This window comes from Neovison vison, chromosome 4 (genome assembly GCF_020171115.1).
Source record: "Neovison vison isolate M4711 chromosome 4, ASM_NN_V1, whole genome shotgun sequence".
Lineage (NCBI taxonomy): Eukaryota > Metazoa > Chordata > Mammalia > Carnivora > Mustelidae > Neogale > Neogale vison.
In genome coordinates this window covers 123,529,910-123,547,087 of record NC_058094.1, presented here as the reverse complement: position 1 = coordinate 123,547,087, position 17,178 = coordinate 123,529,910, and the positions used below count along the sequence as shown (strand labels likewise).

The window sequence follows — 17,178 nt, the reverse complement described above, 5'->3', positions numbered from 1 at the left end:
CCTCTTTTAGGATATTGTTATGTATTTCTCTTGAAGATTTTATTTAGGAGGGGCAGGAAAAGATGGCAGAGAATTAGGAGACCCTATTTCAACCGGTCCCCTAAAGTGAGCTAAATATCTACCAGACACTCTGAACACCCATGAAATCAGCCTGAGATGTAGGATTATACACTGCTGGATCTCTACAGGGGCAGAAGACATCAGTGGTGAGGTAAAGCAGAGTGGGAATGCTCGGACTGATATAGGAGGATAAACAGAAGGGGAGGGGGCCACCAGAAGCAACCCTTTGGAAAGTAATACCCCAATACAAAAGTGCCCTGTGGTTGGGGACAAGCATTAACTTGGAGTCTGGTTAAAAGCACTCAAAAAGAGCAAAGGATCGTAAGGGGCAACTGGTGGACAGGTGGTCACGGTCACGGGCCTAAGCCCACATACCCAGGTCAGCCACCGCTGGTGACCACCCATGCCAGAGAGAGTCCGGCGGAACCTCCAGTCTTTTGGCTTGCGGCTTTTGGCTGCTTGCACCACGGCTTGGCTGGGTGCACTCCTGTCAACACCTGAGAGAGCCTGGTGTGGGTGCCAGCCAGCGGTCTCTGGGACCAAAGCCTTCCACGACCAGCCAAGGGTCTGGACATTCCCAGTCCATGCCTGAAAGAGCCCAGCATGATCTCTGGTTGGGATCCCTTTGCAGCAGCCTTCTCAAACTGCATGACCACTGGTCTGAGCGTACCTGGCAGTGGGCCTGGACTCCCGACAGCAGTCCCAGCAAAGGCAGCCACCCGCAGTGGGCTCTGCAGACCTATATAGCTTGTGGTATTAGTGGCTCAGGGGTGCAGAGACAAGCCAGGGCTTTGGGTGACCACTAGGATGGTGGTGACTTGGGGGTGTGCACTGCCTGAGGGAGGTTGTGCTGTTTAGAGAGTTTGCATAGGGGGAGTCTGTGTGTTTGGACCACCCAGAGGGGAGCAGACTGAGGCTTCTCTCTGAGGCGGAGGTCTGGGTGCAGACATATTCTTTCTTTGCTCTGACCCCCTGAAAGGCCACAAAAACCTCCAGAGAACCAAAGCCTGAAAAACCGGTTTCCACAGGGCCCAGCCCCTTAATAACCTACAGGGCGACTCAACCCAAGCAAGACTGATAGAAGAACAGCACAGCAGGCCCCTCCCCCAGAAAGCATGCCAAAAGAAACCTAGCAAGACAGAAAGGGCTGGCAGGGCACTAAATGAGAAGAACATGCAGCCAAGAACAGTTTATTCAGCAGGGTTAACATTCAGAATGGTTGGAGAGATAAAGAACTTCCATGACCAGCAACATTTGAAAGAGTATATGACCACCAAGCCAGCACTACAAGAAATATTAAGGCGGTGGGGGGGGGTTCTATAAAAGAAGAAAGAACCCATGAGAGACAGAACAGAAGATTACAGAGACAATCTGTACAAACAAGGACTTCACAGGCAAAATGATGTCAGTAAAAACATATCATTCAAAAACCACTCTTAATGTGCATGGCCTAAATGTTCCCATAAAATGGCACAAGGTTACAGATTGGATAAAATGACAGGACCTGTCCATATGCTGTCTACAAGAGACACATTTGGAGCTTAAAGATATACCCAGACTGAATGTGAAGGGATGGAGAAGCATCTTTCATGCCAGTGGGTCTCTAAAGAAAGCTGGGGTAGCAATTCTTATATAAGATAAATTATAGTTTAAGTGAAGACTATAGTCAGATACAGAAGGCCACTACATCATTCTTAAAGGATCTAGCCACCAAGAAGATGTAACAGTAGTAAATATATTTGCCCCCAACATGGGAGCAACTACATAAGCCAACTGTTAATCAAAATAAAGAGTCATATTGATATGAATACATTAATTGTAGGGGATCTTAACATATCACTCTCAGTAATAGATCATCCAAACAGAAAATCAATAAAGAAACAAAAGCTTTGAATGACTTTGGACCAGATGGGCCTCATAGATATATACAGAACATTCCACCCTAAAACAACAATACTCATTCTTCTTCAGTGCACATGGAAGTTTCTCCAGAATAGACCACATACTGGGTCACAAATCAGGGCTCAAACGATACCAAAAGACTGAGATTATTCCCTGCATATTCTCAGATCACAATGCATTGAAACTGGAGCTCAACCACAAGAAAAAGTTTGGAAAGAACTCAAACACTTGGAAGCCAAAGACACCCTGCTTAAGAATGTTTGGATCAACCAGGAAATCAAAGAAGAAATTAAACAATTCATGGAAACCAATGAAAATGAAGACACATTGGTCCAAAACCTATGGGATATGGCAAAGGTGGTCCTAAGAAGGAAATACATAGCCATCCAAGCCTCACTCAAAAAAAATCTGAAAAACGTAATATACATCAGCTCTCTTTACATCTTAAAGAACTGGAAAATCAACAACAAATTAAGTCAACCCCATGCACAACAAGGGAAATAATCAAGATTAGAGCAGAGATCAATGAGATAGAAACTAGAGTTACAGTAGAACACATCAATGAAACTAGAAGCGGTTCTTCAAAAGAATCAATAAGATTGATATACCACTGGCCAAACATAGAAAAGAAAAGAGAGGGGACCTGAACTAATAATATGAATGAAAGTGGAGAGATCACGATTAACACCAAGGAAATAGAAACAGTCATCAGAAATTATTATCAACAGTTATATGCCAGTAAGTTAAGCAACCAGAAGAAATGGAAAAATCCCTGGAAACCTATAAACTTCCAAGACTGAAAAAAGAAGAAATTTACAGCCTGAATAGACGAATATCTAGTAACAAGATTGAAGCAGTGATCAAAACTTCTCCAAAAACAGGAGCCTGATGGATTCTCTGAGGAATTCTACCAAAAATTCAAAGAAGAAATAATAACTATTCTCCTGAAGATGTTTCCAGAAATAGAGACAGACGAAAAACTTCCAGGCTCTTTCTATTAAGCCAGCATTACCCTGACCTCCAAACCAGGCAAAGACCCCATCAAAAAGGAAAATTTTAGACCAATATCCCTGTTGAATATGGATGCTAAGATTCTCAAGATTCTAGCTAATCAGATCCAACAGTACATTAAAAAATTATCCACCCTGGCCAGGTAGGATTTATCCCTGGGATGCAAGGATGGTTCAACGTTTGCAGATCAATCAATGTGATAGAACAGATCAATAAGAGAAGAGAAAAGAACCACATGGTCCTCTCAGTTGATCAGAAAAAGCATTTGACAAAAAACAGCATCCATTCCTGATTAAAACGCTTCAAAGTATAAGGATAGAGGGAACATAACTCAACTTCATAAAATCCATGAAAAACCCACAGCGAATATCATTCTCAATGGGGAAGAGCTGAAGCCTTCCCTTTGAGATCAGGAACACACCAAGGATGCCCACTCTCACCGCTCTTGTTCAACATGGTACTAGAATTCCTAGCAAAGGCAATCAGACAACAAAAAGAAATAAAATGTATTCCAATTGGCAAAAAAGAAGTCAAGCTCTCTGTCTTTGCAGTTGACATGATATTTTATATAGAAGACCCAAAAGACTCAACCTCTAAACTACTAGAACTCATATAACAATTCAGTAATGTGGCAGGATACAAAATCAATGCACAGAAAACAGTTGCTTCCTTCTACACTAACAGTGAACATATAGAAAGAGAAAGTAGAGAATTGATTCCATTTACTATAGCACCAAGAAGGATAAGATACCTGGGAATAAACCTAACCAAAGAGATAAAGGATCTGTACTCGAGAAACTACAGAACACTCATGAAAGAAATTGAAGAAGACAGAAAAAGATGGAAAAGCATTCCATGCTCATGGATCAGAAGAATAAACATCATTAAAATGCTTATACTGCATAGAGCAATCTACACTTTAAATGCCATCCCAATCAAAATTCCACTGACATTTTTCAAAGTGCTAGAACAAACAATCCTAAAATTTGTATGGAACCAGAAGAGACCCCGAATTGCAAAGGAAATGTTGAAATAGAAAAACAAAAGTGGGGGCATCACATTGCCTGATTTCAAGCTTTACTACAAAGCTGTGATCACCAAGAAAGCATAGTTCTGGCACAAAAACAGATACATAGACCAGTGGAACAGACTAGAGTGCCCAGATATGAATCCCCAACTCTGTGGTCAAATAATCTTCGACAAAGAAGAAAAAATATCCAGTGGAAAAAAAGACATTCTCTTCAATAAATGGTGCTGGGAAAATTGGACAGCTATGTATACAAAAATGAAACTCGACCATTCTCTTACACCATACAGAAAGGTAAATTCAAAATGGATAAAAGACCTCAATGTGAGGCAGGAATTGATCAAAATCAGAGGGGAGAACATAGGCAGTACCTCTTTGACATCGGCCACAGCTCCTTCTTTCAAGACAGGTCTCCAAAGGCAAAGGAAACAAAAGTGAAAATGAACTTTTGGGACTTCAACAAGATCAAACACTTCTTCACAGCAAAGGAAACAGTCAACAAGACAAAAAGGCAACCCACAGAATGGGAGAAGATATCCGCAAATGACACTGCAGACAAAGAACTGATATCCAAGATCTATAAAGAACTCCTCAAACTCAACACTCATAAAACAGATAATCATGTCAAAAAATGGGCAGAAGACATGAACAGACACTTCTCCAAGGAAGACATACAAACGACTAACAGACATATGAAAAATGTTCATCATCATTAGCCATCAGGGAGATTCAAATCAAAACCACATTGAGATACCACCTTACAACAGTTAGAAAGGCCAAAATAACAAGACAAGAAACAACGCGTGTTGGAGAGGATGTGGAGAAAGGGTAACCCTCTTAAACTGTTGGTGGGAATGCAAGTTGGTGCAGTCACTTTGGAAAACAGTGTGGATATTCCTTAAGAAATTAAAAATAGAGCTACCTTATGACCCTGCAATTGCACTACTAGGTATTTACTGCAAAGATACATATGTAATGAAAAGAAGGGCCATATGTACCCTAATGTTCATAGCAGCAATGGCCACAGTCACCAACCTGTGGAAAGAGCCAAGATGCCCTCCAACAGATGAATGGATGAAGAAGATATGGTCCATATATTTAATGGAATATTATGCCTCCATCAGAAAGGGTGAATACCCAACTTTTGTATCAACATGGATGGGACTGGAAGAGATTATGCTGAGTGAAATAATTCAAGCAGAGAGTCAATTATCATATGATTTCACTTACTTGGGGAGCATAAGGAACAACATAGAGAACATTAGGAGAAGGAAAGGAGAAGTGGGTTGGAGGAAATCAGAGGGGGAGATAAACCATGAGACACTTTTTTGTTTCCCTTGCCTTTGGAGACCTGTCTTGAAAGAAGGTGCTGTGGCCAATGTCAAAGAGGTACTGCCTATGTTCTCCCCTCTGATTTTGATCGATTCCTGCCTCACATTGAGGTCTTTAATCCATTTTGAGTTTACCTTTCTGTATGGTGTAAGAGAATGGTCGAGTTTCATTCTTGTATACATAGCTGTCCAATTTTTCCAGCACCATTTATTGAAAAGACTGTCTTTTTTCCACTGGATATTTTTTCCTGCTTTGTCGAAGACTGTTTGACCATAGAGTTGTGGGTTCATATCTGGGCACTCTAGTCTGTTCCACTGGTCTATGTGACTGTGTATTTTTGTAGGAAGAAGAATTCTGAATTGACTTTTATTTCTTTCACCTCTTTAAAGATGTTGTCCTGGGGCACCTGGGTGGCTGAGTGGTTAAGTGGCTGCCTTTGGCTCAGGTCATGATTCCAGGGTCCTGAGATTGAGTCCCACATCAGGCTCCCTGCTCCGTGGGGAGCCTGCTTCTCCTTCTCCCTCTGCCTGCCACTCTGCCTCCTGTGCTCTCTATCTTTCTATCAGATAAATAAATATGATCTTTTAAAAAATAAAAAAAAATAAAGATGTGGTCCCATGGTTTTCTGTTTTCTGCTTTTTCTGACTAAAATTCAGCTGCCATTTGTTCACCATTGTTTCTGGTAAATGTGCCTTTTTCCCGGACCACTTTTAAGAATTTCTCTGTACCTTTGATTTCCATTGGTTCAATATAATATGCTTAGGCCTTGTATTTTTTGTAGTTTTCATGCTTGGGGTTCACTGAGCTGCTTAGATTTGTAACCCGATGTTTTTCATTATATTTTGAAGACTTTCAGCTAATTTTTCTTGTATTTTTTTGGTGCCTCATTCTCTTTTTCCTCTTTTGTGATTCCTTAATTATTCATCTGTTGGACTTCTCAATGTCTAAGACTGTCCTTTTTATTCACTGTTTCTTTCTGGTACTCTGGTTGGATCATTTTTATTGGTTTGTCTTCAAGTATAGTGACCTTTTCTTCTGCTAAGTTAAAATTGGTTGTGAAGCTTATCCAGTGAGGTTTTCATTTCAGATGCTATACATACAGAGTTCTATAATGTTCATGTAGTTTTTTGTTTGTTTGTTTGTTTGTTATTTTAGTTGACATTTCTTTCCCAAAATTTCCTATCTATTCTTTCATGATAGCCACTTCCAGTGTTAGGTACTTGTAAATATTTGTAATAGCGCATTACTTTCCTACTGTTAACTCCAAAAACTAGCCCGTCTCCGCACACATTTGTATCAGTTGCCTTTTATCATTGGGATGCATGTTCCTCTTTTTTCTCATATCCAGTAATTTTTTATTGATACTGGACACATTGCAGGGTCTGGATTCTATTTTTTGTCTCTGAAGCTAGTTTCTTTCCCCCCTAGCAGACATGTAAGTTACTAGATAATTAGCTTTAATTCATGGAAGCTTTGTTTTATACTTTGTTAGGGTGATTCTGTTTCAATTTTGCCTTTACTTTTAGGGTGACTTCTTACTCCTGAGATACCTTTTACTTCCAAGGATGGCCCTTCTGGAATTTCAGTAGAAATCCTGAAGGTTTGACCAAGCTTCCTAACTTGGTGGGATTCAAACTTCAAACTGCCTCCTCTTCATTGACAGGGTTTAAATTTCCTCTCAGCTGTTCTGCCTTCCTTCTGTTGCTTCTCCCAGATTCCTTGGGGAGCCACCCTGTATATTTACAAATTTGGGGGGCAGCTCAGGATTTTAGGGAAGTTTCTCTGCATATTTTGTAACCTGCCTCTACAGATCTCTTCTAAAATATCCCCCATAAAAATATAGCTGCTTGTATGTCTGGGTGACACAGCCTCTTAAGTTTCCAACTCCTGATTTCAGCTCAGGTCATGCTCTCATGATTATGAGCTTGAGCCCCATGTTGGGTTCTGTGCTGGGTGTGGAGCCTGCGTTTCATATTCTCTTCCTCCCTCCCTCTGCCCCCCCCCCTTGCTCATGCCCTCACTCTCTCTCTAAAATAAGTAAAAAAACTGTTAAAAAGTACAGCTGCTCTGGAAGCCCTTCACTCTTCCTTTTAATGTCCTGCATCAAACAGACTTGAGAATAATCCTCAGGGGGAAAACTGTATTACCACAGATCTCATTCATCACAATTTTTTACTTTCCAGGGTTAAATATTCTCCAGTTTTTGCCTGCTTTTGGTCACTGCTAGTGCCTTCAAATAATTGTTATATATGTCAATCCCATTGTTTGTAACAGTCCCATTATATAACTTTTTATGCTGTTTTATAAGTCATTTCTATATATAAATAGTTGAATATATGTACATATAAAGATATGTAGTTATTCTAGTGTTTATAAGTGTTTCATGCAGAAACACTTAACTGATACAAACTATTTGCCATTGCCAGAACTATAAATCTTTCATCTATCACATACTTTAAGAAGTTAAAATTTAATTTTTCCTATTTGCCTTAGCTAGAGATTGCTTTAGCTAGAGATACTGGCTATTTGATACTGGCTAATGTTTTTCACTTTACTATATAAATTGTATTTCAGAATACACATGTTAGACTATATCTTGATTATGAGTTTGTGCCACTTCTTAACTTTTTTCTTTATTGAAACAATTTTAAAATGCATGACTCTGCTTGGCTCCATTAGATTTTTCACTCATTGTAAATAAAGTCAACTATAGACACTTGTGGGGGAAAATATGGCCTTTGATGCTGCCAGAGATTCAGAAAAAATTGAGTTATCATCTTTTATTTTAAGTGTAACTTTGCCCTTCACATATATAACATCATAATTTTAAAGAGGGCACTCTTCCTCCTAGCCAGGATATTATCAGTCATTATTATTGAGTCATCTTTTTCTCCATTTTTTTTTTCCTGCCTTCAAAAATTGGCCTGTCTAAATGCTTATCTTGCTAGTCTGTATAGCAGCATCAGTTTATAGTCTCAGATTACATCAAGAGGGAATGTATTCAGCTTCTTTGTTTAATTTTGGAGACCTCATTTTATCTGATGTACTTGAACTCTGTTGAGAATTGCTTCAGATTAAATCTGGCCATCCCTCATCCTAAGTGGGATCTGTTTCGTGGACTGGTTAACATAATCAAGACAAGTACTATAGGAATACATTAAGTGATTCAATGGAAACATACCCCGTTGCTAATATTTGAATAGTATAGATTGGATAATGAATTCTTTTAGAAGCATTGTACATTGTGTACTCTTACTTATGTCTGTTTTAATTGAACATTAAGGGAATGCAGTATTTTAATGGTAACCCTGCCAGTATCTTTATCTAGAGGCCTGTTGCCATTTTTGTCTTCTCTGAAATCTTTGTTGCCGAGAAAGGCAGGATTACACTTTTTGTTTCAGATGGGGTTGGTGTAGTGTATTCTTGGTTATCAAAATGCTCATAGTTTGGGGACTTTGAAATGGTAAATATTCATGGTGTGTAAAGAAGCATGATACATAACTACGGTCTTAATTACATTAAAATGCTTTCTTTTGTAGATACACACATGGGACCTAGAAGTCAAACTGTAAACTGCTTGTGATTATGGATGACTTTGTTCTTTGCTTCTTGTGTTCTTCAATTTCCTTTTATGCACATGTTAACTTTTAAAAAATAAATTTTTTAAAACCTAAAAAAAAAAAAAAGTATTTCCTGTTAGTTTTTGCATTATACAGTCTGTATGTTTCATGCTGTTCCTTCCACTCAGCCTTTTCCAGCCAGGCTCTGCTTATCTGCAAGAGGCCAAGGGCAAGTAACAGCCTCCATTCCTCATTTAACCTATTGTCTCTCAAGCTGAATGGCCACACATGGTGGTTTCAGCTTTCTTTCTGTGGCTAAATGTCTTCATTCTTATTATGTTACTACTGTAAGATGGACCAGTGTTTTGGAGGAATAATTGATAAAGGATACATAAAGACTATGCGAATGTTTCCAGCAAGAATATCATGACAACAAACTGCTTTATAGTTCATATAAACTTGAAAAACGAGAGATTATAACAGCAACAGCAGAGAGGATAGTGAGAGCAGGTACCCAGATCTAGTGGCTATTATTTGATAAGCCCTGGGTATGCTGGTTTATTTGGGTCACATGATGTGAGCTGGGGGCACAGAGTTCTCTCCTATAAGCCAGTGCTTCGGGATGGAATACAAAACCTCCCATGTCCTCGTCCACAATGTATTCTGACCTTGGTCCTCATGCCACTTTTTACTGTAACCTACGGGATATGGAGCCTTCATATGCATTACATGTTTTCACGTGCTGTTCTCTCTTTGCCTGGCTAGCAATCTAATCCTTTTCTCTTCCTTAAGAACTCATGTCATAATCCAGTTAACGTCAATGAGCTCTACTTTAGACAAAATTATACTATTTGTATTAACAGTTAGCTTTCACAGATCCAGAAAATAAATAATCTCAAGTGTTTGTTGTTATTTATTTATTTTTTTTTACCTAGCAACCTATTTGGAACAACCCTTCCCATTGACCTATCTCAGCACACTGGCTTATATATAATGTAACATCCTGGTACAGGATCACTACGCTAAATTACTTTAACTGTCGGCAGTACAGACTTTTCAGGTAGTTTCTTGGACCTTGAATGCCCTGTCTTTGTCTTGCAGGATGCAGGCTGGCTGGTAGGAGTGAAGGAATCAGACTGGCTTCAGTACAGAGACCTTGCCACCTACAAAGGCCTCTTTCCAGAGAACTTCACCCGGCGCCTGGATTAGGGCCAAGAATATTATAGAAAGAGCCCGGTTTTTGGGTTTTTAAACTTCCATGAAAACCCAAAGAGTTCACTTTTGCTGTTGCACTCTTAATGATGTACAGGCTAGTGCCAGACAAAGCTTGGAAAGATATCAGTGGAGCATGTGTGTAAAAAAAAACAAAAAACAAAACAAAAAAAAACAAGTAAATTACAGAAAAAGTCCTCACTGTTTCCCACGTTATCCATAACAGGTTTCTTTGTGCTTTGTCCAAGCTGTGGAGACTCTTGTCCTTGATCCCTTCCCGCCATTTCTAAAGTAGCTTTCTCCAGACCAGAACCTTCATTTCTCTGCACCAAGTGTATGGTCCTGAGTGGCTGCCCTGCAGAAGATGTGGCAAATTTTCCTGTAGTACAAGATTATCTTCCCCTGCACAGGTGTGAGCACGTGCTCTCTCTCCCTTTCAAGTTGACTGTGTTTCAAACTCAACTGCTGCACAAAACATTCTTTTCCAACACCTCCCTCTCTCTATATATCTGGCCACACAGTTCCACATGCTATTTGCCGTCACTCTCAGATCTATGTGTATGCACGAAGCTACATATACATAGTTGCTTCCTTTCGTTCCATCATAGCTCTTTGCCTCCCAAGTGTCATTGATACATGCATTGCTCTTGCTCTGTCTGGCATTAGAGGTGCAGTTTTGCCTCAGGGCAAAACCAGCCATCCCATTGCCAAAACAGTCGACAGTATCTGTGTTTTGTAATGTGGTTGTCAGGACACAGTGACAGATAGCATGTCATGGCTGCCATCCCTTTGGAGAAAGCAGAGATTTGTTATCTAAGCTTCCAGCTGCTGTGGTTGGAGTTAAGCTAGTTGGGATGAGCAGCTCTATAGTGTTCCCTTTTAAAGGTTGGCTGGCTGATGGGGCATCAAAGTCCACCCCCAAAGAACACTATTAAAAAAAAAAAAGCTCCTATATATTTCCAACTCTTTATATTTATGCAACTCATCTTCTCAGATTGTCCTAAAACAAGATAGGTGATGTATGCTGTATCCACAGGTCATCTGTAACAGTTATGTTTTCAGTGCTGTGTCATTCCAAATAAACCTTTGGTAACCTACAGCAATTACCTGCTTCCTTCTGCGGAGTCATTTGTTTCAGAAAGTTTGGTTCAGTTGGAGGCACTACTTGGAACAGGGTATGGATACTACGAATACTATGACACTGAAACAGGTTGGAGTTGTTATTTGTGCGGAAATCTGCTTATTCCTCTGGATTATGCTCCGGAACCTGCCTCCCTTCCCCAAAGCCCCCCCCCACCCCCCCGTCATTGTTGATCACCCAGCGATGACTACAGCACAAATAACAGCTGTGGACTGAGGCCCCTGGCAGGTGCCAGCTGTGACCCAACCATGTATCACCGAAAACCTGATGACCTTCATAATCAGCACTTCCCTCTGCCACCAGCTCATTTTTTCAGTCACTTTTCTTTCTGCCATGTTGATGCTTGTAAGTACTTTAAAACATATAGATCACCTGGAATGGAAAAGTCAATTCACTGGGCCACTGTTCAGAGAAGAGAATTCTTAAAACAAACATCTTATATTCGATCTACTCTCTTTCGTGCTGGTATAAACAATGTAAGCTGGTCAAGAGTGGGCATTATTAGACTTGTGAATTTACTACGTGTTTCTGATTTGTGACATCAGTCTGGTGGATTACCAACTGGTGGATAACAGGGAAATAGCTGTTACTGATCCAGGATTTTTCTAGGGGCTAATTGACAGGGAAGTTGGATCATCATGAACGCTTCTTTAGCGCAAGAAAACAAGGAGCACTTCCCAGTAGCATAGCTGGTTATTAAACAAATAAATTGCAGCAATATGAGATTGATAATAAGAGGCTGCTTCTGATATTGGAGTACACGGAGAAGTTACCAATGAGACTGAAATTTCAATTCTTGTAATAAAACGCACCTGAAGTTCTTGAAATAACAATTGCTGCCTCTCCTGGAGCAGTTATTCTGCAATCCCTCCCACACTCTCCCTAACACCGTAGTGGCTCCCCAGGTGTGCAGCCTGGCAGCACATGGTTTCTTAGGTAGGTTTTGCCCACACCTATAACATTCCTAGATGAATTTAACAAGTCCTTCCAAAATGCAAGGTGCTTACTTAGTCATTTTGTCCTGGTTTAATTTCAACAACAAAGAAGAGTAGTCAAAATATTTCCTTCAAAAATATTCATGATTGTTGATTGTCTAAGGCACTGAAAATGAGGCTGAGGGGGAAGAGGATGGGAAATGGGTCTTCTCCAGAAATGTACAAAGAAATGGTGTGAATTTTCTTTTCCACTCAGTAGATTTTCTAGGGAACATGGGTTACTAGTGTGGAAGCTCTTTGCCCCTCTCTTTCTCCAATTAGTCTGGCTCAAGTTCTGAGGTCACCAAACCATCATAGGCACATACTGGGGTCATATGTTGGCAAATCTGTAGCAATGCTTTACTCCAAATGGCCTTGACCCAGCAAGCCGTACCCATGCCCACTCTTGTGTTTTCAGATTTCTCTTTAAACCCAGTGGCACGTGGACTTTTGAATAATTCCAAGGCCCTTCAAAGAATCACACAGAGCAAGCCTGTGGGTATTATTGAACAGACCTCCAACTGGCACCCCTACCAATATCAGAAACAGACTCATTTAATCCTGAGTGAAGTTTATGACTGCCGAACAAGCCCTCTCTCACTTTGAATTTTAATGGTATCTCAGCAAAACTGGAGCCCAGGGATGGGCATAGCTCCCTGCATCACGCTGTCACACTGCTTCCACCATCGTCTGCTCCTGACAGGGTGGGGACAGTCTCTGAGGGAACCCGAACACGGCCACTATCTCCACCATGGCCTGCGCTGAGGGGAAACGGGGGTGCCGGCCCTGAATGCCGAGCCCTCTTGTGTCACATACAGACGCCTCTGATCAGGCTGTTGGAGAACTCACAGCAAGAACCCACAGCCCATGGTGATGGCCCAGCCAAGAAATAGTCTTGGGGAAACTGCAGCATTTATGAGAGATCAGTAAGGTACAGAGGCTGCACCTCAGTGCTGATGCCACACTTGAGTCACGTGGCTGAACACCTGGAAGCCTTCCACACAGGCTTGTGTGCCTTTCTGGTACTCCACTGATCTTTCTAGAGGAGCCTGAGCTGCCTTCTGGTGTTAACCCAGAACCTAGCTGAGTTGTTTATAAACATGACATGCCAAACTTTGGATATGAGCACCACACATCCCCTTGAAGGTGGCACATGCCACAGTCTTCCTGGGGCTTGGGTAAATGGAAGCAGCCACATCTGGTGGCTGTGTGGAGAAGACGGTGGCTGATAATCTCTCAGCAAATCTTGGAAGTTCACAGCCATAGGCTTCCATTTATTCTTGCCTCTGGCCTGATTCAGACCTACTTTCTCCTTGTCCTGCATGTGATGCCTCCAGGAGGACCCTGGGCTGCTCGAGAGCAGTAGCACTCAAGGAACACGCCAAGGCTGATGCGTTGTTCATAAAAGTGCCCCTAGTGCACTTGAATAAGCTCACTAGTCAACCCCAATGGACTGTGACTCCTGGCTTACCCTTTTCTCATTTGCTTAACGGCAGCACAGGGTGACTGTTTTCAGCTTAAATGCTGACTGAGACACAACCCTTAAATCTTTGCAAATCAAGAGGAAGGCCAGGTACCCCGAAGCTCTTTAAAGAAGATATCTAAAGTCTCCTGTTTCCTAGAACCCAGCACATGCCCAGTCCCCTGAGAATTCTGGTCCAACACTCAGGTGATCTCATGCTTGGAGGTCAGGTCGGAGCCGTGTGCTTATTTCTCTGCCACCTGCCAGGGTGGGCTGCTCTGCGCTCTGTAAGAACACTTGATAATGGATTGGAAAGCCACAGAAAGCAGGTGCAGGGTAGGAGCACCATGTCCAAGGACATTGCTGCCTGGCAGATGCCCTCATGCCCTCCCTGGCCCAGAAATAAATACCACTATACTCTGTGTCCTGTGCTCTGCTCTGCAGAAACCTGCCCGTGACCAAGTGATTTCTGTGGCATTTGATGATGCCACCAAACCTCTCCAAACCCCAGGCCCAAGAAAGCATCTTCTTGTTTCCTTGCTCTGTTCCTTCTCTGTCACATTTACTAATTTTTCTTGCTTCTCCAGTGTATGCTGGAGGTGGGGGTCAGGTGGGGCTCCATGATCCTCAGTCCCTTGGTGTATGTTCCAGCTGTCCAGAGAATGTTTCCTTCAAAGTGTCCAATTATGGCTCCCAAGCCCACATGTGCATTTATTCATTAAACATTTGTCAAGTTCTTGTTCAGTGTACATTACTGCACACAGGGGCCACATTCACTGAGACTTTGCATCAATGAACTTCTTTCAAAATGCCACCCACAGTGCATCCCTGAGGGTCCTCCTTTCTTCAAGAGCGCTAGGCCTGCAAACATGGGTGCTTCATTTTCCAGACAACAGACCCCTGCTAGTGCCTCCTCCCTCACAGAATCATGCAATTGTTGCAACCTGATCTAGAAGTAGTCCTCATCCCTGCCAGGGAAGACCTTGCTCTTTAATTTCCCCTTGACTTCCCTGCTTCCCCTTTTCCCAGTTTTTCTGCAGTCCCCAAACTATTTTACAAACCTTGATGTCCATATGGGACCACTGTCGTGCTTTTCTCTCTCTCTCTCTCTCTCTCTCTCTCTGTCTCTCCCTCTGTCTCATACAAATAGGCTGACAGGAACAGTACGCCCTTTATATAAACGTAAAGATTCATTATGTACCAGCAGTACTTGATAGTTTTCACAAACATAACACAATCCTTTCATTTGAGGCTGGGGACAAAGAAAACCTGCCAGAAGAAGCCACTTACCTAAGATTACCAAGCACACTATTTATACAATTGGTAAAACAGGGCTCTGGCATTGTATTTCTGGGCCCCTCCACTCACTAAGCTGATCCTTTGCTGTAACGGACCTTACCTGGGGAACAATAAAGAGGACTACAAAGTGTGTGATATACCTGAAATGGCCAGCAGAGGGTATTAGAAGTCAGTGTAAGTTACATTCAAAACTGGACTTTTCAAGCAGGAAGCTAGGATTTGAAAACAAATGGCAAGTCTAAACAGGTCATATTTTTGCATTCAAAGCAACAGCTCAGTGAGGACAGAAAATAATTCTTGAAGACTGGCACAGTCTTCAAGAGCCTGGCCAACTTGAAGTTCTCTGTATGCTCTGCCTTAGCCAACAATCTCAAGTAAGTGATTCAACCTCCTTAGGCCTCTGCTTTAACCCCTGCTTTATGCTTTCAGGGAAGGAATCAATATGTACAGTGTCTGATACTCAATAAAGTGCATTTGATATTACTTACTGGATCGATGACCCTGTCAATCCCTCTTTCAGGCCTGTGTGTTGAATCGTGATTTGTGTTGTCATGTTCCCATCCAAGTCTCAGCCCAGACTGACTACCTGAATATTCTGTTCACTGAGTTTCTTCTCATCTTCTATGTAAGGAACACAATAAGTAATTCAATTTTACTGATGCCTTTATAAAACTCTGCTAAAACACACATGATACATTATCATATATATATATAGTCATCTAGCATCTTCCAGTCCTTTGTCTGAGTGCTCACCATACAGAGGGATGTGTCCTCACAAAGCTCATTAAGAACATTACTGATCTGTCTCTTTCAGAGGTCATGAAATCACAGGACATTCTAATAGTTCATGATAGATAAACTATTACCCACATGTTACTAGGTAGTACCTCATCTCACAGCCAGCTGAGATAGAAGTGTAAGCACTAGTGTGTAGGGCATGACCATGTCCCCAGGGCAACAATGCTGGTGACAGTTCTATCACCACCATTATTGATCTGATCTCTTGTGTGCCAGGTGTGATCATCAGGAGAAGGCAAGGGAGTAAATGTATATTTGTGAGTTGGACCCATCCAACCATAGCAAGCACAAACCTGTATCCTACAGGCCCCAGGAGACCCAACAAGAGGACCAGAGAGAAGAAAAAGAATGATGGACAGAAGAGGCTCATATGAAGAGAGCACTGAGAGCAGCAGAGAGTGGTCATCATGAGACAGAGAAATGACACAGATGGAAAGACAGAGAATTTAAAGTAGCTACTGTGACCATGGAAAGGGAGTCAGAGGGAGAGAGAGAGAGAATGTAAAATAGATAAGAGCGATGTCAATAGTTGAAGGAGCTAGGGAGTAGAGTTGGGCAGAAAGACATTGGGAAACAAAAGCACAGAGACAGAAGAGAGACACGCAGAGAGATATCAGGAGGAGACAAAGGAGAGATAAGGGAAATAAAGCAGGAGAAGGAGACCCAGCTAGAATGGGTGACAGAGAGAAAGACGCAGAGGGACAGACAGCAACAGGACAGGAGACAAAGAAAGAGCATGGACACAGCCATGGGGACAGAGGGAGGTGAGGAGCAGGGATCGGTAGGGAGGAGGGACACAGAAGGGCAGTGAGAGAAGCACCAGTGTCAGTGAGGGAGCTAGGGACTGCCTGAGGACATGTGTCTGATCCAGTGTCTCTTTAGCTGTTACATGGGGGCGAATTCCTAGCTCTCAAATTCTCTCTGATTCTTCCTGCACTTAGTGGTGGTAAAAATTCCATAGAGAAGAGCTGTCATGCATAAGCTCTGTGTAGTCTAAGATATTGTCTGTATGTAAATGGGCAGGGAAGTGGTTGATTCATTTATGGTTGTGTTATTTCTGTTTTCAGTCACTTCTCATCTGAGCCCTGGTACTTGGAGAAAGAAATGGTATTTGATGCCACAACATAGATGTTAGGAATGCTCACTTCTGGATTACTATTTCTCTCCTTTTTTCCAGTGGATATATCAAAAAAGAGCAATATTTAGAGACATGAATTCAAGTGACACATCACAGAGTTTTTACTAATCATTAAAAATTGTATATTTGTATATTCCCCTTATACTGATATCTTACTGCCTAACTCTATCAATATTAATTTTAAAACATCAATATACACACATTATAATTACCAGTAACAAATACAGGGCCAGAGGATGGAATTTAACATTTCTCTCTTCCT

The 17,178-nt window shown here is 41.6% G+C and overlaps 1 protein-coding gene across 1 annotated transcript in view; it reads left to right on the top strand.

The window, feature by feature from the left end:
- Positions 1-11,207, top strand: part of AMPH (amphiphysin) — a 269,962-nt gene extending 258,755 nt beyond the window's left edge. The window contains exon 21 of the mRNA XM_044245644.1: positions 9,994-11,207. Within this exon, the coding sequence (XP_044101579.1) occupies positions 9,994-10,101 (108 nt within the window). The 3' untranslated portion in view covers positions 10,102-11,207. The remainder of the gene's footprint in view (positions 1-9,993) is intronic.
- Positions 11,208-17,178: the final 5,971 nt, after the last annotated feature.